At 48.2% G+C, this 22,815-nt stretch overlaps 1 protein-coding gene across 2 annotated transcripts in view; it reads left to right on the top strand.

Moving 5' to 3' along the window:
- The first annotated feature begins 6,555 nt into the window (after positions 1-6,555).
- KDM7A (lysine demethylase 7A) overlaps positions 6,556-22,815 on the top strand; it is a 58,906-nt gene continuing 42,646 nt past the window's right edge. For both annotated transcript variants that reach the window (XM_032197382.1, XM_032197373.1), the window contains exon 1: positions 6,556-6,694. In XM_032197382.1, the coding sequence (XP_032053273.1) occupies positions 6,558-6,694 (137 nt within the window). In that variant the 5' untranslated portion in view covers positions 6,556-6,557. The remainder of the gene's footprint in view (positions 6,695-22,815) is intronic.

The raw sequence follows: 22,815 nt of genomic DNA, 5'->3' as shown, positions 1-22,815 counted from the left end.
CGTGCTGACCTTTGCTCGCGTGAGCGCTGGCGTTAATGAGTTACCTGCTGACCCCAGGAACCGCGGGCAGCCTCCGCAGAGACCCGGCTTGCCCACGGGTGGCTCCTTGTTACGCCCCAGCCCGCCTGTGCCCACCCCACAAACTCAGCCCCTGGGCTCTGGAGCTGCTGTTTGCAGCTCGGACGTGAGCAGGAGCCTCCTGGCCCCTGAGCTCAGTGCTGTGAGGTCTGCTGAAGCTTCTCGGCCAGCTGCAAAGCCTGAAGGAAGGAGGCGATGCTGTTTAGGCATTGTGGTTTTTAGACCTTCGTTCTTTTTTTTTTTTTTTAATTTTGTATTTTTTTTTAAATAGGGATTTTACAGTTGTTTCTGTAGCTTTGTATCTGAACGAGGCGAAAAATAACTTTATAATTTCTTTTAAATATACCCAATAGAATGACAAGCAGGAAGAGAAGCTGCACTTTGGATCGAGCCTTCCTCTTTAACGTGCAGCCTGAGTACCAGAAAGCGCCAGAAGCTGCTTGTCCCAGAACAAAGCCGAGAGGTGGCCTCTGCTTGCTGCATGCACCTGCCTCCTCGCCGCCCCGTCCCCTGCAGGGACCCTTCAGTGTGCCTGTGCCCAAACCCCGCTGCCCGTCCCCAGACCTGCAGGAGGGCAGGGGCGCTGAGAGCCGTGGGGCGCTCACGGGGGCAGCGCTGGGGTCCCTTGGGCACAGCAGGAGCTGGGGACCGAGGGGCTTCCCCTAACAAAGCCCTTTCCATCCGGCTCCCACCATCCCCGTTGTTGGCGCAGTTTGGGATCTGCGTGGCTCGGGAGCACAAAAGAGGCCAAACAATAGGCACGGGGGAGCCTCCTGGCCCTGTCGGTCCGGGCAGCTTTGTTCCAGCCTCCTTCCCGGGCAGGCGCTCGCCCCGCTCCTCCGTGTCCTTTGTCCCCAGCTGGAGACGGGCAGGTGAGCGGCGTGCGGGGCAGGTGCTCGATGCACGAGGCTCCTCGGGCGCTGGGGCTGTGGATTTGGCCAGGGAGAGCCCTGGTCTGCCTGGTCCTGAGCGCCGCGGTGCTGCTCCAGCGGCTCTGGGCTTGATTTTAACCAGCAGCTGCAGGTTCTGCACTTCGATTTTACGACTGGCTGTAATTTTTGAACCAAACAAACAGGCAGCTGGCAGGCAGATATTAGCCTGGCAGAAATCAGCCCCTGTCCCGACAAGGCTGGTTCTGAGAGGGGGGTTTGATAAGGCGTGTAGGGAAAGGGGGTGTGCGATAACACCGGGGAAGGAAAACACACAGGCTGGAGCGGTGACAAAGAGCTCGGTCGCACGCTCTGCCATGCAAACGGGATTGTCTGGCTCCCTCTTCCCCGTCCCCCAGCACCGGAGGGGCCGGGCTCCTCGGGGAGCTGCTGGGTCTGGGCAGAGAATGCCCCTGGGGTCTGCGGCAGCAGCAGGGGCTGCATGAGGGGACGTGGCCTCTGGGGCCGGCTTTATGGCTGCACGTGGAGAGCGACAGCTGAGCTCCTCTGGCTGCTTTCCCTTACATCTTTAACGTGCAGCTCGTCCCATCCTGCACCAGCCGTCTGAGAACACACCTAAATGGCTCTCCAAAACAAAGGTCCTCGTGTGATTGTTTTCCTTTTTTTTATCTTGGCTTTCAAGGAATGGAGGTGAACCGAGAGCAGATAAGGAGTATTTACTCCCCGTGAGCAAACAGCGGAGGGCTGAAATGAAGGATTTTCTCCAGCAACAGCACTCCCTGCTCGTCACGCTGCACCTCTGAGTTTCCAGTAAGCGTACCCGAGCTACAAGGCAAACAAATCGAGAGCCATCGAGGTGTATTTACCCTCCTGCTGCTCCTGCCACAGCGCTGGTGCAGGCTGGTAGCACGGGGATGGGCACAGCCACCTGCACACCGGGCCAGGCCCTCGAGATGCACCCAGCACCTCCAGGATGAGCCCATCCTCAGGCCCATTGCAGCTCTCTCCCCTCCCTTCTGGTATTGGGAGTTAGGTGATGATAGTGTTTTGGTAAAGTTGCCCCTTAGACTTCTGCCACGCAGTATGTAGCCTTCCTGAGCACTAAAGGAAATGCTGAGAAATCAGATTGAGGAGGTTTTGCCTTTCTTTCCCCACTCGGTGCTCCCCCACCCCTTATCTCCAGACGGCTGCTCTGCCCCAGTCGCTCTGTAAACTTGTCCGGGCTTCCAGCGCTCCCCGCATAAACCGCAACTGGGTGCTTTTTGCACCGATTAAGATCACGCTGTGTGAAAGCAAACACAAATCAGCTGTGGCCTTTGGGCCCCTGACACGTCTCCAGAGTCGCCGCCGGCGCCACAGCGCTCGTGCAACCCCGCAGCCTCTGTGCGGTGACGTCCCTGCGCCGGCACCGTGCGGGGCTGCTCCCAGCTCAGCCGCTAATGCTCCCACCAGCTTTTACCACCAAAGTGGGAAGGGAGCTTTTCAGCAGCCGGATGAACAGCAGGGACTTGCTTTTTCTCACTAGGCTACAATGTCAGATGTGGGAAGGGGAAGGAGGGGGAGGATTTCCTGGGTAATTCCCCAAATCTTGATGTGTGTGCAAATGCCTCCCAGTCTGCTGCGTGCCACCCCTGGGAGCCCAGTGCAGGGGGAGGCCGTGTCCCTGCTCAGGATTACCTCCTGCAGGAAAAGAGCCCATAAACTTCTTGTACAAACCAAGCCTGAAGTTTGCCACTTCTCTTATGCAGGGAAGCACGGGACACTTTCCTGCCTGCTTGGACTCGTGCTGCACACAACGTGTCGCACCGTTTCAGCACCCCTCGCATAAGCTCTGCGGCGTGTTTACCGTCAGCAGCGGTGTTTCGTTTCAACAGAAACCTTTAAAGTCTTTGCAACTTCCTCCGGGGATGCTAAACTCAGCACCGCCGCGACCGGGTGGTGAATGGGTTGAAAACGCTGCCGACGGTTTGAGGCGGCGCGTGGGCGCCGCGGGGGCGAATGTTCCCTGCGCCGGGTGTTTTCTAAAGGTCTCCGACGCACGAGGCATGACTGAATGACTTGTGCTTTCTTTGCGTGGTGAGGGGGTGAATCTTGAATCGCTGGGCTGCTTTTATTTTTGTTAGACGTGTGTGGGCTGACGACATGACTCAGTATTTTCTCTGCAGATGCAAAGATCGTCCTGCCAATTCTGGGTAGACTCTGGGCAGTTCCATGCGGAGAACCGGAACACTTTTTATTCCAGAGCTTTGCTTTTTGGCAGCCTGAAGCCCCTTGATGTGGAAATAAATAATAAGTAAATAAATAAAACAGGAGTGCTCTTGCAAAATGTACAAAAATATACTGAAAAAATGTCCGAGGATGGGGAAACTACCTCTTACCCTTGTGTTTTCCCAACAACTTAACTGATTATTTTCTTGTTACTCTGAAAAAATGCCTGTTAACATCTGACTTCTTTTTCTGCTCCTTCCAGGTCTTGGTTGCTTGTGGGCCATCCCTTTGGCTGCAGTAACGACCCAAACCCTGCTACAATCCTGACTCGGTAACAGCGCATACGGCTGTGAACTATACCCGAGCACTGATTGTAAGCTAATTACAAGCCTTTGGTACAAGCGTGCAGAAGGATGTGCTGCAGTGCCACTGTTTCATCTTCCTGTCATCCTAGTTCCTCATCCTAGTTCCTCAGTCCTAAGCCCTGCTTCCCATTCTTGACATTTTCTCCAGCCTACACTGCCCGCCCATGGAAATAACGCACCCCAAATGTTAGCTCAAGCACAACCATCATTCCTCTGCACCTAGTGGGAAGCTGCTCCATTTGGTCAGCCGAGTGCCTTCGCGGCCCTGTCCCAGAGTAAAAGAACGGGGTACTCCCCCTTATCCCCTCTGGGCAGTGCTCACATTTTCCAGCAATAATCCAAGACTCTCAGCCCTTCCTATCACACTGCCTGATCCCAGAAAGTTGGGTTTGCCAGGGGCTGCGCTCGGCAGGGCCTGTTCTGGTGGAGAAGACGGGGGGAAGATGTTTGGGGGCTGCTTTGGAGGGTGAAACCGCTTGCTGGAGCTGCTGAGGGAGGGCGGGCAGGCTGCAGGTTGGCCCCAGGTCTGCTCAGGTGCCAGCACTGTGGCGAGCAAAGCATGTGCTGCTGAAGCACTTTGGTCCTGCTCCTTTATGCGCAGTCAAGGTTGGCATTGCCATTTCTGATTCTAAACTGCATTTCATGAGGCTGTCCGGGTTTCTGGGAGGAATGCTTATTAAAAGAGGTTTTGTAATTCTCTTACAGTGTGTGGTCTTTTGCTTTTCTGAACTTCTGCTGTGCTCCATTCAAGTGTATTTGTGCTTGGAAAGAAACCTTGGACAGAGAACAGCTGACGGAGAGCAGATCAGACTGGGAGCAAGATGGAGCTGGCTCAAGCTATGTTCCTGCTGCAGATGAGGCAGGTACCCCCCACCTGCTCAAAGGGAGCCTGCAGTGGCCAGGATCGCCGATACACCCTGCTTGGAGGGAAATCACAACAGCCAAAGGATGTTGTTTGTGGTCGTAGAGAAAGTGCTCGTTAACCGGTAAGCTTTGCTGTGCGTGGCTGAGGCTGCAACTTCCTTCTGTTCACAGAGACCTGGGTTTGTTGCAGTACTCGAGGCTGGTACAGGGAAAGTCCCTGCAGAGGGCTGAGCCCGTCCTGCTTCCTCATTCTTTGCACTCTCTCCACTGGGCAAACCTTTTCTGTGTCACCTGCAAACTTCCTCATGAAATCGAGCAACGCCAGACCAACCCTGAGCAAAACGAGGCCTCCTCCCCACAAGTCACACAGCCTCACCCCCTGCTCTTACGGGAATACCCAGCGGTGTGCTTTATAGAGGCGATTAGAGGGGTTGTCGTTCGCGGAGACCTCCTGAAACACAACACATGTGCATTTTTATGGCCAATTTGGATAAAGTTACCATTGCAGCTGGTGACTGCAGCTCCAAGATAACACCCAGCACGTGACAGCCTAGCAAGCAGCACACCAAGGAGCCAGGAGCTGTGTGTTTTCAGACTGTGGCGTGGCTACAAGTACCGATGTGTTGTTGCACAACTTTGCCGTGAACAGCTGTCTCCCCGTTGTTGTCATGTTGTTATTACTTGTAAATGTTTCTGCAAGAGCTTTCAGGCCCTACCACTAATACGTATTTTCCTTAATGTCCTTTTGGATTAGATTAATAACTCGATGTGCTTTTGAATCAGATTAATAAAGGAAAACAATATCTGTCGTAAGAGAATGTCCCGGTACATATTATACCCTCAGGAAGTTTGCAGATGACAGCAAGCTGGGGGAAGTGTTCATCTGCAGGAGGGCAGGAAGGCCCTGCAGGGGGACCTGGACAGGCTGGGCTGATGGGCAGAGGCCAGTGGGGTGAGGTTCAGCATGGCTGAGTGCTGGGTCCTGCGCTTTGGCCACAACAACCCTATGCAGCGCTACGGGCTTGGGGCAGAGTGGCTGGAAAGCTGTGCAGAGGGAAGGATCTGGGGGTGCTGGCTGATGAACGTGAGCCGGCAGTGTGCCCAGGTGGCCAAGAAGGCCAACGGCATGCGGGCTGGGATCAGGAGCAGGGAGGTGATCGTCCCCCTGTACTCGGCTCTGGTGAGGCTGCACCTCGAGTGCTGTGCTCAGCTTTGGGCCCCTCACTACAAGGAGGACATTGAGGCTCTGGAGTGTGTCCAGAGGACTACGGAGCTGGTGAGGGGCCTGGAGCACAAGTCCTGCGAGGAGCAGCTGAGGGAGCTGGGGGTGTTTGGTCTGGAGGAGGCTCAGGGGAGACCTCATGGCTCTGTAGAGCTGCCTGAAAGGAAGGGGTGGGGGGCTGGGGGTTGGCCTCTGCTCACAGGTAACCAGTGACAGGATCAGAGGGAATGGCCTCAAGTTGTGATAGGGGAGGTTCAGGCTGGCGATGAGGAGACATTTCTCCTCAGGAAGAGCAGCCAGGCACTGGGACGGGTTGCCCAGGGAGGTGGTAGGGTCACCGTCCCTGGGGGTGTTTGGGGAGAGGCTGGACGTGGTGCTTGGGGACACGGTCAGTGGTGGCACTGGTGGTTGGGGGACGGTTGGACCCCCCCCCTTCCCTTCCCCTCGCCACACGGACACTGCGGGGGCCTCGACGCCTGCGGCCGGCACTGCGCCTGCGCGGCAGCCCGGCCGCCCGCTCGGGCCTTCGGGCAGCTTCGGCGCCGCTCGGCCGCTTCCGCCGCGGTTACGTAAGGCGGGGGGCGGGGCGCGCGGCGCGCTCTTTCTCTCCGTGTCCTCGCGGCACCCCGCCCCGCCCCCTCGGCCCGGGGAGGGAGGGAGGGAGGGAAGGGAGGGGGGGACGCGCACGTGCCCCGGAGGGCGGGGCGCGGGGAGGCACGCGCTGCTCCCCCCCGCCCCCCCACACAGCACACACTCGGTTCCGTCCGCTCTTCTGGTGGGGGGGGGGGAGGGAGAGAGGCGCGCAGGCGCAGTGCGGCGCCCGCCTCCGAGGGGAGGGGGCGAGGAGGAGGAGGAGGAGGAGGAGGAGGAGGGCGGGGAGGGGAGGGGCGGGGCGGGGCGGCGGAGCCCCAGTCCGGGAGTTCTTTAAAGATGGCCGGAGCGGCGGTGGGGGCCGCTGCCACCGCCACCAGCACCGCCACCCCCGTGTACTGCGTGTGCCGGGAGCCCTACGACGTGAGCCGCTTCATGATCGAGTGCGACATCTGCAAGGACTGGTTCCACGGCAGGTAGGGACGGACGGACGGACACGGGGACAGACGCGGGGACAGAGGGGACGGACGGACAGACAGACGGACAGCCCTGCCTCGCCGTCCCCGTGTGCCCCCGCTGCCGGCCGGCCGGCGGACAATGGCCGGGGCTCGGCTGGGTTTGACGTGCGGGAGGAGGAGGAGGAGGAGGAGGAGGAGGGGAGGGGGGGGGAGGAAGGTGATGATGATGATGGTGTGATGAAGATGAAGGGGCGCCGGGGAACAAAGGCAGCGAGCGGGGGGCGCCCGGCCCCGCGTGTCCGCCCCCGTCCCGCGGGGCGCGGCGCGGCGCTGCCCGGGCCCGTGGCGCTGCCCCCCCCCCGCACCGCCCCCTGCCGGCACCGGGCGGCTCTGGGGGGGGGGGGGGTGGTGTGTGATGGTGGTGGGGGGGGGGCCTTTGTGTGCGGGGAGCGATGAAACAGAGCCGCACCGACTGGAAAGCACAGCCACAAAACACAACAAGGTCGCCGTGCCGCCCCCAAGCAGCTCCTCATTAACATTTTTAATGAGGCGGCTGCTGGTGCTGGTGCTGGTGGTGGTGGTGCTGCTGCTGTGGCTGGCCCGGGCTGTTGTTTGCAGCGCCCGCTGTGCCTCGCGGGGCTTGCCGTGAGTTTGTCAGAAGTTGGGGTCGCTGCTGGTGGGAAAAGGGATGGGGCAGCGTCCCGAAGGCCTTGTGGGGTCGCGGGGTGTCCTAGCAAAGCTTTCTCTCCGCACGTGTGTCAGCCTGCGAGGCTGCGCTGGGGATCGCTCGCTTTGCACGCGAGCTTCATGGAAACACCAGTCCTGTGCGCTAACACTGCTGCGGTACGGGCGAGCTGCTCTCCGAAGTGGTTACGAGGAGGAAAGGCTTGTTTTGCCCAGCCTCATGTCAGCCCGCTGGCTCCGCAGCCCTTTAAAGTCTCGATCATCTGCCCGGAGACCCACAGCATCTCCGGCGCTGAGCTCTCTGTCAGAGAGGTGCTTGCTCGCTGGCAACCCCCCGTGTGTGTGCCAGGGGCAGCTGGCAGCAGCCCCCCGGCTGCCTGGCTCCGGGTTGAGCCACACAGACCCGTGACAAAGGGCCGGGATCGTGGGAGACGGGTATCTGCTCCCAGCTGTGCTCTGCCCTGGGAGCTCCCCTCCCTCCGTCTGACACGATCTGAGGTCTCTTACGTAGCTCGTGGAGGAAAATAACCCGGTCCGAAACGGCTGAAGTTTTGGGGGAAGGGGTTTCTCGCTCGCTCGGTTTCTTTCTTTTCTTTGTTTACCCAGCCTGGGGATTGATGTGACTTTGTTAAGAAACGCGGAAAGCCGTGCTTGGCTAAGGTGCGCTGGCATGATGTGCAGCGCGTGTTACCGGATTACAAAACCGTGCAGCCAGAGCGCCGTGGCGATAACACACAGCAGGCAGCACCAGGTCTGTTCCAACAGCTGTGCCAGGCCCTTCGCATGGCACGGGATCCTTCTTCTGGGTGTTCTCCTTGTGCTGTCCGCCTTCCAATGACCCTTTCGGACTACTGTTGTCAATAAATTAATCAGCGTAAACAAATAGGTGTTTTATTTCTTCTGGCAAGTTGTTCTGTAAAAGCAAACGTCTCCATGTGCCTTTGGAGGCTGTGAACCTATGCTCTGGGTTATGGTGACTCTGTAAGTGGGCCTAGCACCTGGCCACAATCTTGTGTAATTACCTTTTGCTGAACAAAAGAGCATTACGTGTGTCTGCCTGTGTTGTAGGCTTCAGCACTTCCTTGGATGGTTTGCCAGGGAGAAAAGACTCTAGAGACTTGATGTGACAGACTGTCACATCTTTTAGAGAGGCGCATCCCGCTAGATTTCAGACAATTTCCATATTTACCTGTTTTTCTTATTCTAATGAACATGTCCCATGAAGCTGCCTCCCCCTTTCTACCTTGTCTAGAATATACCCCAGATAAAACGCAGCAGAAAAACTCCTTTATGTCATCTTGTGCTCAACTTTTTCTCGAGTCTTTTCAGTAGCTCTTCACACCTATTTGAGCTCTAGGCTTTGTCTTCAAATAATACAATGCATGACCCTTCTCTTTCTGCCCCTGTCTCCCTTCATTTTTTTTTTTTTTTGATGCTGTACCACAGTTATTGGGTTAACCACATCCTGCCTTCTTTTCTCACTCGCGTCTTTTATTGTGATATATTGTGAGCGTAAGGTTAAAAATATATATGTGCTGTGTGTGTGTGTCTGTCTGTGTGTAACTTACAGTTAATTATTAGAACATGTCTGGAGTTTGCAGAAATCCTGTTGTCAGCACTGAAGTCTTTGTCCTTTGTTTTTTTTTTCCTGTCTGTGACACGTGTTTGACTAGCTATAACTGCGTTGCGTAGATGTCACTTCTTCTTGTAGGCTAGCTTTAAGACCAGCCTGAACAAGCTGAAGTTTCTTTAAGCATACAATTCAGTTTTTGTCTGCACCACGCAGTGGTGTCCGTAATGCTTCCGAAGCAGATTATCGCGGAGCTGGCTTTGCGAGGCTGTTTACTTTGTCACACTGCACCGGTGCTGTGCTGGCTGTAACGGAGCGGAGGGAAGCCAGGCTGTCAAACTGAGAATCGAGACACGCACGTGCCCCTGGGAGGCTTGCTGGGGCGCTGCTCCAGTGGTGTTTTGTTTGCGAGCCGTCCTGTGCCGAGCTTCCAGCGTGCCCCAGTGGCAGGTAGGGTAAGGCTCCGTCCCACCTTGCAGTGCCAGCTGCAGTGATCACTCCCCAAGCAGCCTTTGCCTTTTAAAATGCTTGTAACCTTTAGCATGTCACTTTTTACATCAAAAACAGTTGTTTTTGTTTTAACTAAGGAAGTGTTTTATTCTTCAAAGCCAGAGCAACGGGGAAACAGAAGGGAAGCATCCCTTTTCTTCAACAACTGGTAGCTTTTCCTAATATTTCAGAATTGCATCAACAAAGTTGTTGTGCTCCCTCGCAGAGAGAGGTCAAAAGGAAACCCACCCACCTTTGCTCGGCGTTACGTGCAGTTGCATCTTTGGTGTTTTGTGTAAATGAAACTTGGTGGTCACAATGGCTGTGTCTGTTTTGACTCCTCGTGTTTACAGAAAGCAGCGTGTGTTGGGGCAGGTTAGAGGGCAGCGGAGGGAATGCTGCCCTCCTCTGTGTGCAGCGTACATATGGACATAGCTCTGTTACAACACAAACCCCCATTGATTACATTTATATGTAATCATTTTTAAATCAATGGCCCTTGCTCTCAGGATTAATTCTGTGCTCTCTGAAGCCTTCTTGAAAGAATGAACTTCTTTTCCCCCTGTCCTAGAGCAGTTCATTGATGGTACATAGGACTTTGCCATTGAGCTTTTTTTTTTTTTTTTTTTTTTTTTTTTACAGCTTTGTCATTATTAAAAAACATTAAGTAACATCACTTGAAAAGTAGAGTGATTCATACGATTTCGAGGACGGTTATTTCAATTGCAGATACCTTGAGGCTTGTTACTTTTTTTTTAATGGAAAAATAAACCTGCAAAGCCCAAAACATAACATTAAAGTTCATGTAGGACATAGTTTTTTCTGATGCTAGACTTCCTGATAGACTTCAGCATGCTGTCTTTTAGCCTCTGAAGAAATACAGTATTTCCCAATCGTGCCTTAATCTGACCTCAGCCTCAAAACGAAGGTTCCCTCTTGCAGCTGGGAAGAGGGCACCCTGTACCTATCCTAATGCGCTGCTCTGCATGCTGAAGGCAGGCTTTCTTTCTCTGTGGAGAAAGAAGGAAACGTACATGCTATAGTGACTACTTAGCCTGAATTGGTTCTTTGTTTTGGCGCTTTACACACCAGGTTGTGCACGATGGGCTTCACCGACCCTTTGCTGCTCGGAGAGGCTGTCCCGCTCCTGGCCACATGCTCGTGTCGTTTCTCTTGCTGGTTCAGTGCTCGTGTGATTGTTTGGTAAGCCAGCTCCGCCGAGGAAACCCACAGAAAGCATTCCTCTGCCAGGTTTTGCTGGGTTACTGAGCTGAGCAGGCTCCCCCGGGGTGAGGGCAGGGCTCGGGGCGTTGCGAAGCACCGCTTGGGGCTGCGGTGCTGGAGGAGATGGTAGCAGGGGGAAAAGACAGGGGAGCGCCTGGCTTTCTTCCTTCTGGCCCTCTTTAGGGTCACGCAGCTTTGTGGAGCGATGTCTGCAGGTGCAGGTCTGCCTTGAACCTGCTGTGCCCGGCCCAAACCCCGCTCATCACCAGCCTGCAGGGAGGGCGAAATGCTTGGGCCGCAACTGGAGGGGACATGGGACGAGCGAGGTGTGGCGATGCCCTGCAAAGAAACACGCAGGGTGTGAGGAGAGGCTGTTAGAGACGCCTTTTGGTGCAGACCTTCTGTTCGCAGAGAACTAACTAATTATGAAACATGCTGCAGTACGTTCAGGGGCCTGAAGTGAATCAACAAATCGCTGTCTGGTCACTGGGGCTTTGATCTGGCACCAGAGGCTATTGAGCTGGCTTTCTGCCTTTTATGATATGGAAGTCTTAAATTCTTCCTGTGGAAACTGGGAGCACGTTAGGGAAATGTTTCAGACCTCAGGGGACAACAACACGTTTGTTGATCCTGCTTTTCTTTGGTTTGGCCTTGTTTCCTTCGAGGGAAGGTGGAGGCCTGAGCTCCGGCCCAACGAGCTGTGTGTCCTTAAGAATTAAGTGATTTCAGGTGACTTTGGCTGTGCTAGCAGTGCCACAGCTGAAACAGTTTGGGCTAAATGGAGAGGAAACTAGTAGTAATAAAGATGCCAGACTAGTTTTGGTTAAACCAAGAAGAAACTAGCAGCAATAAAGATGCCAGACTAGCACTTGTGTAATTGAATGTCTGTTTCAAATCCTTTTATAGTCTTAATTTGAGTATGCCATTTCCCCCCCCTCTCTGTTCCCATCTGTGAAGTGGGAAGACTTATTAATATATATTAAAGTAGATGTATTCCACCATAATAAGCACTACACTGTAGTACGTATTCAAATTTCTTCAATTTTTGAAACTATGTAATAACATCTAGCATTATATGTATGAGGTTTTCCTTTTTACAGTTTTCTTGCAAAACTGGCTTTGTTTGAAGTGTATATGCTTCTGAAAGTTAACACTTCTTCCCTTTTGATCTGTAATCTGCCTTTTTCATTATATTTTTTTGATGTTCTGGAATAAAGCATAGTAGCTGATTTAGAATATGCATTCTGGCATAATAAACATGAGAAGAACAAGAAAAAAAAAAAAGGCATTGTCCAGTCAACATTTCTAAGACAAACAGGGAGCAAGTACATCATTGGGCTTATGTAATTAGAACGTGACAAGATTTTTGTGAGCTTCTAAATACTGGTTAGGATGCTGATAGCTCTAGTACCTGTTAAATGATACTTTTAAAAAATATGAAGATTCAGCATTAGTGATTTAAACAGCGCCTTTTGTTTCTTGTAATGCTGTGGTTGATCTTTATCAGTTTTACTGATACTGTTTTTTTTTTCTCTTCACCCGTTCTTCATCACGTCAATGAAGATGCTGCAAATTTTTTCTGTAGTTTCACTAATAGCAAATTCATAACTAGTTAACTTACGGTTACAAATATGTTATTTCCAGGTGCTTACGTAGCACTTCTGTATCTTTCTTTCCTTCTGCTTTATCTAATATTTGCTTCACCTGACGGAAGAATTAAAATGTTTTCAAATGTCTCTGTTTTGTGACTTTTATATCCACAAACTACAGGGGTAAGAAGTCTGGGTAGGAGGCTACTGCTTGGTGCACTGATGTCTGTATCTGCTCTGCACTATAGCACCTAGCAGATATGAAATACACTCCTTTAAAACAAACAAAAAACAAAACAAACAAACAAAAAAAAAACAACAACAAAATGATCTGTTGGCTGTTTGTAATGCTGAGCTCTCCTAAGACAACAATAATGTCAATAAATGGCAATAAAATGGGTTAAGCCTTGCAGTGGAGTTTCATTCTGTTAACACGAGTTTGCCCACTGGCAGTTAATCTTGTTTTCACTCTTCATTTGTGGTTTCTAGCTTTTCGTGGACAGTTACCATATTCGTTAGCAGATTTCATATGCTCAGTTCAGTGTTGTGTGCACTTTCTATATCTTCTGAAAGATCATGTGATGCAGTGTCTCTGCTCTGTTTACATGACAGTTTGCACAAGATGAAGATGAACTCATGCTCTTAATATAAATATTTATACTTGCCCTACATAATTTTGAAATCAAATACCGTCGTCTCAAAACAACTCTGAGTAATCAGCAAAGACTTTCACAGGTACAATGTATGTGCTTCAAACATAGAAAAATACTCCTGTATTTTCATTGCCCAAGTATGAGAATTCATTTAAAAACATTGCTATTGCTTATAGGGGAGAGATCTTAGTGAAACACACAGCTTTTAGAATGGCCAGGCTATTGCTCATCTGTCAGTCCTTTCTAATGCATTGTAACATTAGCTCACAAATACATGGAACTAACAGTCTGTGGAGTATGAATAGTCTTCAGATGCCTGCTGTATGGTGGTAATGTGGATTTATGTGGCTAGTTACATCTCCTCGGGTCAGTTCTGCTTTTGAATGGAATTAATATTTAATACTGTTTTCTCCATTACTTCAGCATTAACTAAAGTAGACTTTAAAATTGGTCTTTTCTTTTTGAAAATATTGAGTTCGTTGCTGCTCAGGCAGCCATAAATGCTGATGTTTGCTACAAAAGCAAGAAAGCTTTAAAAAAAACAACAAAAAAAAATCCTCCTCCACATCATTCCATCTTAAAAGCTAACTGGAGTGAGGATGACTGCTCTAAATTTTTAATACATTGTGGTATAAAGTATATTTATTTTCATTTGAAACCATCAGCTGAGATTGCAGGTAGCTTGGCAAATTAATTTCATAAATTTAATCATATTTCTTCCATTTACATTAATGCTGTATTCACTTAAAAGCTCTTAAAGCACTCATCATGAAGACGAGTGCAAGGAAAGGTGACATTCTGAGAAATGAAGTCTTTGGTATTCAGGATGTAGGATTGATCTGATCTGTCATTCTTACCAGTTATCAGCAGGTATTTTCTGAATAGACTGACATTTTCCTTTTGGGATGCTGGTGTATGAGGACGTATAAACAAAGGCCAAATTGTGTAAATGAAAAGCAGCCAGAGAAATTGCTGTGTCTTATTATCTAAAGCTGCTTGTAAAACTTGGTGGCTCGCCAGTGATAAAGATCTTTTAGTTTTGTTTCAGTAACAAAAATATTCCAGTCATTTTGCTAGATGATAACATCATCCAGTTGACTTACAAAACTCAGTGTGGAGCAAGCAGAGGTGCAGTGGGCACTGCAGAACCTAACACGTGCCCTTCAGGAGTACCACGGGCAGATCTGTGAGCGGTACCGGGTGGTTTAGGAACAGTACCAGAAGGATGGTCACAGTGATGTGACAGTGTGCCCAGGCAAGTGTTGCCAGTCTGCCTCTGAGGACAGAGCTTTCTTTCCCTTTTTATTTCATGATGGTGTGTCGTATTGGCAGGCCACAGTCTCAAGCCCAAATGAGCCGTCCAGGCGTTTCTCTGTGCTCTGTTGCTTGTTTAAGAAAGGACCAAAAGCACGTTACTAAAAATGTTGTATGCATGTAGTCTGTTAAATCTCAAGCTGAGCTCCAAGCGCAGTGTTTGTCTGCACTGAGGATACATCGATGTGCAGTGAAAGTGAGCAGCAGCTTGCTGCCTCTGCTGAGCTCTCCTGTGTCAGCTGCTGGTTCCTCTGGGGACATCGTTGTGAATCTCTTAACGCTTTGGTGCAATGTGCTGCTCTAATGTCTTGTAAGGAACTTGGGAGAAGTAGCTTAGACTGCTCTTCGTATTCTTGCTAAGGAAGAAGAGTGGCTTGGTTAGTTGTTGGTATTGAGTGATGGGGCTGGCATCCTTACTGAAAAGTGAGTGCCTTATTTAACGGAGTGAAACCAAATGCCTGAGCTGCAGCTCCTACTTTGTGTGGTCACACGGCTTGTGCTTGAAGCATCATGGACTGGACTTCCACAAAGGATTTAGGTATGAAATAGAGTTAGGACTATCATCTGTCTAGAGCAGAATTTTCTGAAGCAAAGAAATAACTCTCAAGTACTTCTGCAAACATTACCTTTTGCTTTTACACCCTACTAGTAAAGGTTAAACTCTAATTTTGTCATTTGGAATTGGCGTCTCAGCTAGCATTGCAAAATGAAAACATACTGTGTTCGCTTTCCTGGCCCTTACTTGCATGTGGAAATAACTTTAATGGCTAAAGAAGAAAGCTCAAACCCTCCACTTTGTACAAGTGTAAAAACTCTTTACTTCCAGCTGGCTGGTTCTGTTACTGGATGCTGAACAGGCTCCTTACTGTAAGAGAAATTGAAATCTTGTATATTGGCAAAAGGAAGTTACCACTGCTGGTGCTACTGCCCCACGTGTTAATGTGGAGTAGTTACCTGCTGCTTACACAGGTAAATGCATGCCTCATATGTAACTGGTAGTTTTCCAGAATGTATTTCCTTATATTAAGGAACTGATATGGGTTAACTCTACAGTTCTGTTTGTTTATGGCACAGCAGTACCCTTGTGACAGTTTTCTTTTTCTAGCACTTGTCAATGCATGTCTCTGACTTGATTGGCTGTGAAATTTGCTGAGTCCTGCCAAATCTGTATTTTTTCATAGGGTAGCACTGCATCTAATTCCATCTTGTCTTTGATGATAGTCTTGCACAGTGATATTATGTTGGAGGGGGGCAAAGAAAGGAGGCAAAATCATGAAAAAGTCATAAAACTTACGGAAAAAATTAGCTTTTGAGTATGGTCAGATAATCATTTTTGTGTGGTGACCATCTCTATGAAGTTATTTGTGGGAGATGTTCTGTTGCAGCCAGTAGGCTAGCTGATGCAGACTCATAATTGAGTTTTTGATTTGATGAAAGCTGCCGTAAGGTGTACAGAAAATAAGTGATATTCAGCGTTAATTTGCAATACAACTTTCTGTATCTTTCTCCAGAAGCTTCTGAATTGGCTTCACCGTGTCTAATCTTAAACCTTGTGTTTTTTGAAGATAGAAATGGAGTTTGAGGTTGTTTATGCAACTCTTGAGGTTTGAATTGCTGGTAAAAGTAAGAACTTTCTTTTTAGGGAAAGTTGACTGTGGATGTATTTGTATTGATATGCTACTCATTATTGTGCCAAGTTGGAGAGTTGTCACTCTTCAAGTAGCTTGATTGTTTTTTCTTAGTATTTTTTAGTTTGATAGTGGTGTGTAATAGAAACTGATAAATAAACTTCCCTTATGTAATTGAATTGTGAGAAAATGGCTTAATATTTTGCAGTCAGTGTATGAGTGGACTAGATTAATGCTCTTTGGAGATGGTTGACCTCCAGTCCCTTAGCTAGGAAATGGTGGTGAAGGATTGAGTTCTTTCCTCACGTGAAGCATTTACTGGTTGTTGTTAATGAGTCAAGAAAAGCGTTTTTGGATCTTCTGGGTTATCTTAGTGAAGGTAGGAAAGAAAAGGAAACCATTACTGCCACCTTCAAACCAGAAAAGCACCAACTGTTAGGTGTTAGCGCTACTCCAAAAGGTCTGCCAGGTATGGGTCAGGTTTTAGGCAGATTCCAAGTCATTCTCACCAATTCCTGAAATCTTTAGAGAAATGGATGCTTCTGCCCCCCTGACAGGTGCGTGCCTAGGTAGGGGTGGACCCTCCTGTTCATGGAGGAAGCAATGTTAAATCAGAAGACTAAGAAAAAACATTACTATGTTTTAGGACCCACAAGAGGTTGCACTGCAATGAGTGCTCCCTGTATGATGACAGGGGCAGGGACCAGGGCTGAAGATAATCTCGGCTATGTCTGAGTGCCCTAGCCAGGTTGTTTGGGTTATGCTGCATTCTTTTCTGGGCCCATAATTCTCAGATTCTTTCCTGCAGAGTAAGAGGCTGTAAGTGGGGGAGATAAGATGTCTCTTTAATAAAAAGTAGCCTGGAGATGAGCATTCCCCTGAGGTGTATGGGTTTGAGCTCTAACAACCTGAATGAGCTTTGCTGCCACCTCACTTGAAAAGCAAAATAACTCCTCCCTTCCTCAACCCCAGGATATAACTATTTATTTTAGTGCCCAGTCCTGTGGAAGTGTGGTCACACACCTCAAATTCTCTGGAATTTCCAGGTCGAATGGAGAAGTGTGAGGTGAGTTTAGGTACCTCTGTGGTTAGCTGTCTGTCTGAATTTAGGTAGTCCTCAGGGGCCTACATCTGTAGGGCCTACATCCGTATTTGGATATTGCAGTAATGCCCGTACTCAGGCATATCCTTTTTCTCTCTTCTTGCCATATTTCCCTCATTCATCTCTGTTCTGGATTTGAAAATATCTGCCCCTTACCCCTGTATTCCAAGGCTGGATCCTGTCACGCCTGCTGTCTTAACTAATCCACTGCTAACAATTTTTGTGGAGCAACAGGCATCTGCTGGTCTTATTTTCGGCATAAACCAGCTTTATAAGCGTAGTGGTAGACTCAAATAAATACAGAAAATTTGGATTTAGCAAAATTTCCACAGAATCACCAAACTGTTGGGGTTGGGAGGGGTAACTTTGAGATCATCTATCCCTCCCCCCTGCCCGAACAGGCTCAGTAGCTGGACTTGTTCCAGTGAGTCTTTGTCCCTCTTGTACTGGGAGCCCAGCACTGGTCCCAGTGCCCTGGCGTAGCCTCACCAGCGCAGAGCAGAGGGAAGGATCACCTCCCTCCACTGCTTTGCCTCAAACAGCCTGGGACACTTAGCCTTTTTTGCCTTGAGGCTGCATTGCTGGGTCAAGGTCCTCTTGCTGTTCACCACAGCCACAGCTCTGCAAGAGGAGCTTGTGTTCCAGCCCGTCAGCCTACGGCGTGTACTGGTGCAGATTTCCCTCGCAGACAAAGCGTGAGACCCGTGATGCGTACTTTCACTCTTGAGTTGCAAAGACTTACATCAAAACATTTTCATATAATCACTGCTTGTCATATTGACACGTTTTGGGTGTCAATATGGACGTGTTGCTCTTTGGCAGGCTTCCTGTCTTCACTTGTAGAAACAACTAAGCAAAATTTGAGCTAGAATTTTTGTCTTGAAGAACTAACTTTATTTTTTCCCCCCCACAATAAGTGAACCTTGATGATCCAGGTAATTTTTATAGGAATAGTAAATGTATTAGCTTTCAGGGGGCCTCTTTCAGTAGATCCTCTGATTCTTGCTTTATATTTTCCTGTGTGTACCCTTGTTCACATGTTAACTGTGTTGTGCCCACTATGAAGAAAAAGAAGACATAAGAGCTACATATATATATGCCATATTAATATACAGATAATATCTTTTTTCCTTTCCAAAAGCTGTGGAGCTGAGTTGCATAGACTGAGATATAAAGATTACTTCTAAAAGTGTTTGTGTACGCAATCCAGAATAAAAGATGTGGAATTGTACCTTTGCAACTAATATAGATGACTTTAGATAGCTCATGAAAGAGCAGAGCTTCTTTCAGTAACCTGGATCTGAACTGGTTAGAGTTTGAGATTAAAATCAGCGTGTTAAATTGTAACCAGAATAAAAATAATTGATACAGATAAAATTGAACCTTAGAGCTGATGTAACTCAACCCCCAAACTCTACTTAGCTTTGTTCTGCGCTATTTGAAGTTTCCATGTGGTCTGAAAATAACTGTGCTTCATTAATTCCATCTGAGGAGGATTGAACAGTTAGATCACTGTAGATAGAGTAATGTGTAGAAGCAAGTTATTGATATGTCATGGACTACAGGGATGCAGTTCTGCTGGTATGTTCCTCTGGACCTCTATAAGCAGCTGAAAATCCAATAAAGATCTCTAAATTATGGGCATTATCCAGTTGATTGAAGGAGCTTATTCTACTTACTGCTCTGCCAGCCAGCCAACATAACATCTGATATTTAAACTCATTATCTGTGTATCTGAAACAGTTTGCTTGTAGCATAGCTTAAATAGAAGTTAATGTAATCAGCTACTCCATCTGCGTTTGAAATGAGGATGGTGAGCAGCAATGATGAGCCAGTTTGCTCTCGGATTTCTTCAAAAATGAAGCGTCTGTCTCTGCTTGCTATTGACTGCAAGTTTATTTGCCGTATAAAAGTAAGGTATTTCAAAGCTTTTGAAGCCATTGTGCGTTATTCTGTGTTGTGGTTAGAAAATGCAGAAATTATTCTGCTTACTAAAAAGCTTGATCAAGGGAAAAAGTAAGTTCTTAGCAATGGCAGAAGAAGATTGTTGACTGGAGGGGGAATTACATAACTGGGAGGCAGAAGAGTGTAAGAATGTCTTTGAGTTTCCCTTTTTTTCTTAAGGGAGGAAAAATATTTAATGATTACAATTCTGAAGGAAATAAATTAATGTTAGGTACAGCTGCAGAGCCTCTGAGTGTTCTGGTGAGTGTTAGGAAGCCTTTAAAACCCATCTGATTCAGAAACTTTTAAAGCAGTGAGGTGATCCAGTGTGTTCAGTTCAAGGCACCAATTAAAAGGTGCGTAAAGCAGCCTGAACAAACTTGCTGTCGCTGCAGTCTGTATAAATAGCCCCACAGTAAGTAACCCAGGATAAGGGATTTGCAGCAGTGCAGTCTTAGAGGTTGTGCGAACGCTGGTTACTGGTGCTAGAGCGGGGGGATAGGAAAGGGTACTGACCTGTTGTTAGCTGAAAGCCGTGTTCTCAAATCATGCCTGACATTTCCTAACGCAGGTGCACAGGTTATAAAAACAGTTGTTAGCTTCCTGATCAGTCCCGTCAGGCGAAGAAGCCATTGTGGGTTTTCTTCCTGTTCACCTTCCCAGCTTGTATTGTGACTGGGCTTGGGACAGGTCCGATGGTGTCTACTGACGGCGTTACTCAGGATGTTGAAAGATGTGCAGACTGCCTGGCATGAAGTAACAGAGCACTGATAGTACTTTGTCGTGCGTGCATCATCTTTCTAAACAGCTTGTCTCTATTAGGCAACCTGATCTTTCTAAACAGCTCGTCGCTATTAGGCAAGCAGAATTACCAGGCAGTGCTCTGCAGGAGGCTGCAGACCAGGCCCTTCGCTGGTGAGGAGCAGTCAAGGCTTCAAGCTGCTGATAAGGAAACTGAACTGCTGAAGATACCAACGAGATTGCCAAGTGAATCAAGAACTGCTTTTAATATGTGGTGTAGATCACCTGAAAGAGTTATTTGGTCCTAATGCTGAAGAGATTTGTTTGTTACACAAGAACATGAAATTAAATGTTTTTTTTCTAAGGCTTGTGTGTGTGTAATTTTGGAATTCAAGAACTGCTGAGTATGTGAGTATATTGTTAGTGAGTAGCTTAAAACAAACAAACCCCAAGCCCCACAGCCAGAACAGCAACAACAAAAAGCCCAGCCAAACAAAACATGTGCATGCACACAAACAAAGCCATCAAGTCCTGTCTTCCAACAACCTGGCATCAAGTGACATTGCTGGTGTTAAAAGCAGGCAGGTGTCTGCACATTTCAGAATGGTCATCATGTTTCTATCAAACTACGAGGTGGGAAACAGTCTGAAAGTTCTTCTCTCTGATCTTGTTCTTCATGGAGAGCCATCCTGTGGCTTAGAAATGTGGCTTTCCAAGTGATCTGTTGGAGTTACTGCCAAGGCAGTTCTGTAGGCAAACAACGTGGACTGTGGCATAGAAATCATGGCTCTGCCTGGTACCTGCCTCAGCCGTTCTCACACCTGGATCTACAGCCATGTGGTTTTAAGGAACTGATGAAACTAAATACTTTAAAGATGGATCAGGATATCTAAAGGCAGTCAGAGTAAAACCATAAATGCTATGCTATCTAAAAAAGCTTGCTTCACTTGGCGTCCAGTGCCAACACACACATCTCTTGGATGTGATAACATCTTTTTTTCTGTGCTGTTCAGATCATACAGTTAAATTCTAGGTTGTTTTTCAGGTCTGTTTCAGAAGAACATCTCTCCCTGCAACCTGATTGTGTAAGCTGTTGGCAATCCATTAACCCCTGCTGGTTCCAAGTGTCAGTGCACAGTGAGGGTAGGGTTACCCCATAGCCCTGACCAGTCTGGTGATTTCCACTGCCAGACAGGGCCGTCCTGCTTCTTGCAGCCCTCTCTGGATTACACAGTCCTGCTCCCTTTCACAGGCTGGCTCTGATAGCTGTCTGTGCTGTGGGGTGACCTGGTAAACAGGGAACTGAACTGGTTAGGGTAGTTTCTGTCAGATAGGCAAGTGAAAACAAGGTGCTTTGTAGCCAGGCTAGTGCTGGGGCTACGGCTGAGAAAGGGAATGAGTGCTTGGTTGGGAGCGAATGGGGAGCTCGCCTCTTCCAGTGGCTGCCAGCTGCTAGATCAATGCAAGCTGTATCGTGTCACTGCTTCTTGGAATTTGTTTGTCACTGTGGGTAGAGCCTCAGTTTCTCTTCAAAGGCTGCCTTTGATTCAGTTGACTTCTCAATTTGCATCCTCTTCCAGTGCCCTCTCCTTAGAACCAAATAGCCGGCTAGTGTTTGGTGCACAAAAGCACCTTGCTACCTACCAGGAAAACAAACCTGCTACAAACTCTGTGCTGTAACCAGGACGGGTTTGTATCGGCCGTGGCCAAAGGAACTGGGACTCCAGCACTCCTTAAACTGCATCATCTGCAGTGATTCATTAAGGCAGAGACAGAATTAGTCTGTGAAACTTGGCATGGAGGAGGAGAAATGAAAATAACACCAGTGAAAGTTGAGGCAAGCACATGTGCGTAGACAATATATAACAAAGAAAAATCTCATTTCAATTTCACTGTGGGTGTTTTCATTCAGGAAAAGAGGTGGCCTTCACTTACTGTATTACAGCTGTCATAGTTGATTTATTCCAGAACGGTTGGAGGTTTAATTAATTTGTATACTGGCATCCCTTTTTCACCCTCTTGCTAACTCCGTAGTAGAACCTAGCCTATTTCTTCCTTTTTCCTGTTGGGGAAATATTGGTGGCAGTTTTGGGTAGCAGTTTGTTCTCAGGTAGACTATAACCACACACCAGACACTCAGTTACCTATGGCAGCTGCTTTAAACAAGTTGAAGATTTTGTTCTGTCGTTGTTTTTTTCCCCCCATAGCAAGAAGAGTGTTACTCCTTGTTGGTTCTGCCTTAAGCTCTGTGGTTTGAAAGTGTTACAACCAAGCAAAAAAATATATATATTTTTTTTAAGTATTTTTTTAATCCATTTTTAATTGCAGTCATAACAGCATAAACTTGGTTAGGGATTGGAATAAGGCAAGTTCTGTAAGTAAGATGCAGTTACCTGTCAGGGTTTTTACTAGGAACATCTTAGTGGGGGGAGGCGTACGCTTTCCATGTTTTGGAGCCTTGATGAGGAGGTAAAAATAACGCATGGAAAAATTTTCTTAAAGATCTAGAAACCTTTGTAGTCATTGTATAGGTAGTAAGGATGAAAGTAAATCAGTTAACTTCTGTCTTTATTCTCCCCCTTCCAATGCCCTCCCTCTTGAACCAGGTAATATGTGTATCCTTCACTCTGTATAGGGCCCATGCCACCTACCAGGGGAACAAAACTGCCACTAAAGAGAAGTGAAACTTCATATTGGTAGTGGTCAAATGAATTGGGACACCAATTTTCCTAGAATTACTTAAATCCAATCTTAATGCCTTTGTTTTTTCCCTGCATCAGTTGTGGGGAGGGCAGGATGGTGTTCATTTACTTCATCCTGCTTCTAGCAGGTGCTTTAGATGCCACCTCTTAGTTGCCTGGTCTTACAGATCTGCTGGTTTCCCTCTGCTGTGGTGTATCAGGCTGGGCATACTGGGGGGGCAATGGGGCAGGTGGGAGTGAGAGATGCAGCAGAGGGCAGTCCTGGACTCCTGAGGTGATGGCTAGTGCTGAAGAGATGCTCTTCAGGTCAGATTGATGGAGGCTTCTTTTCCTTGCTTTCCTATAAATCATATGTCATGATTCACTTGCTGGTGTCATCCTGGTTTATCTCATCTAATCACTTTCACACTGAAATAAAGCCTTCAAACACCACTGCAGCTTTTAAAGGCCTTTTTCTCCTGGCTTTCACTGACATACTGTTTAGTTTTGAGGTCTGCTG

The sequence above is a fragment of the Aythya fuligula genome, chromosome 1 (genome assembly GCF_009819795.1).
Source record: "Aythya fuligula isolate bAytFul2 chromosome 1, bAytFul2.pri, whole genome shotgun sequence".
Classification (NCBI taxonomy): Eukaryota; Metazoa; Chordata; class Aves; order Anseriformes; family Anatidae; genus Aythya; species Aythya fuligula.
Note: the sequence above shows the minus strand (reverse complement) of the source record. Positions and strands in the feature narration are given on the sequence as shown.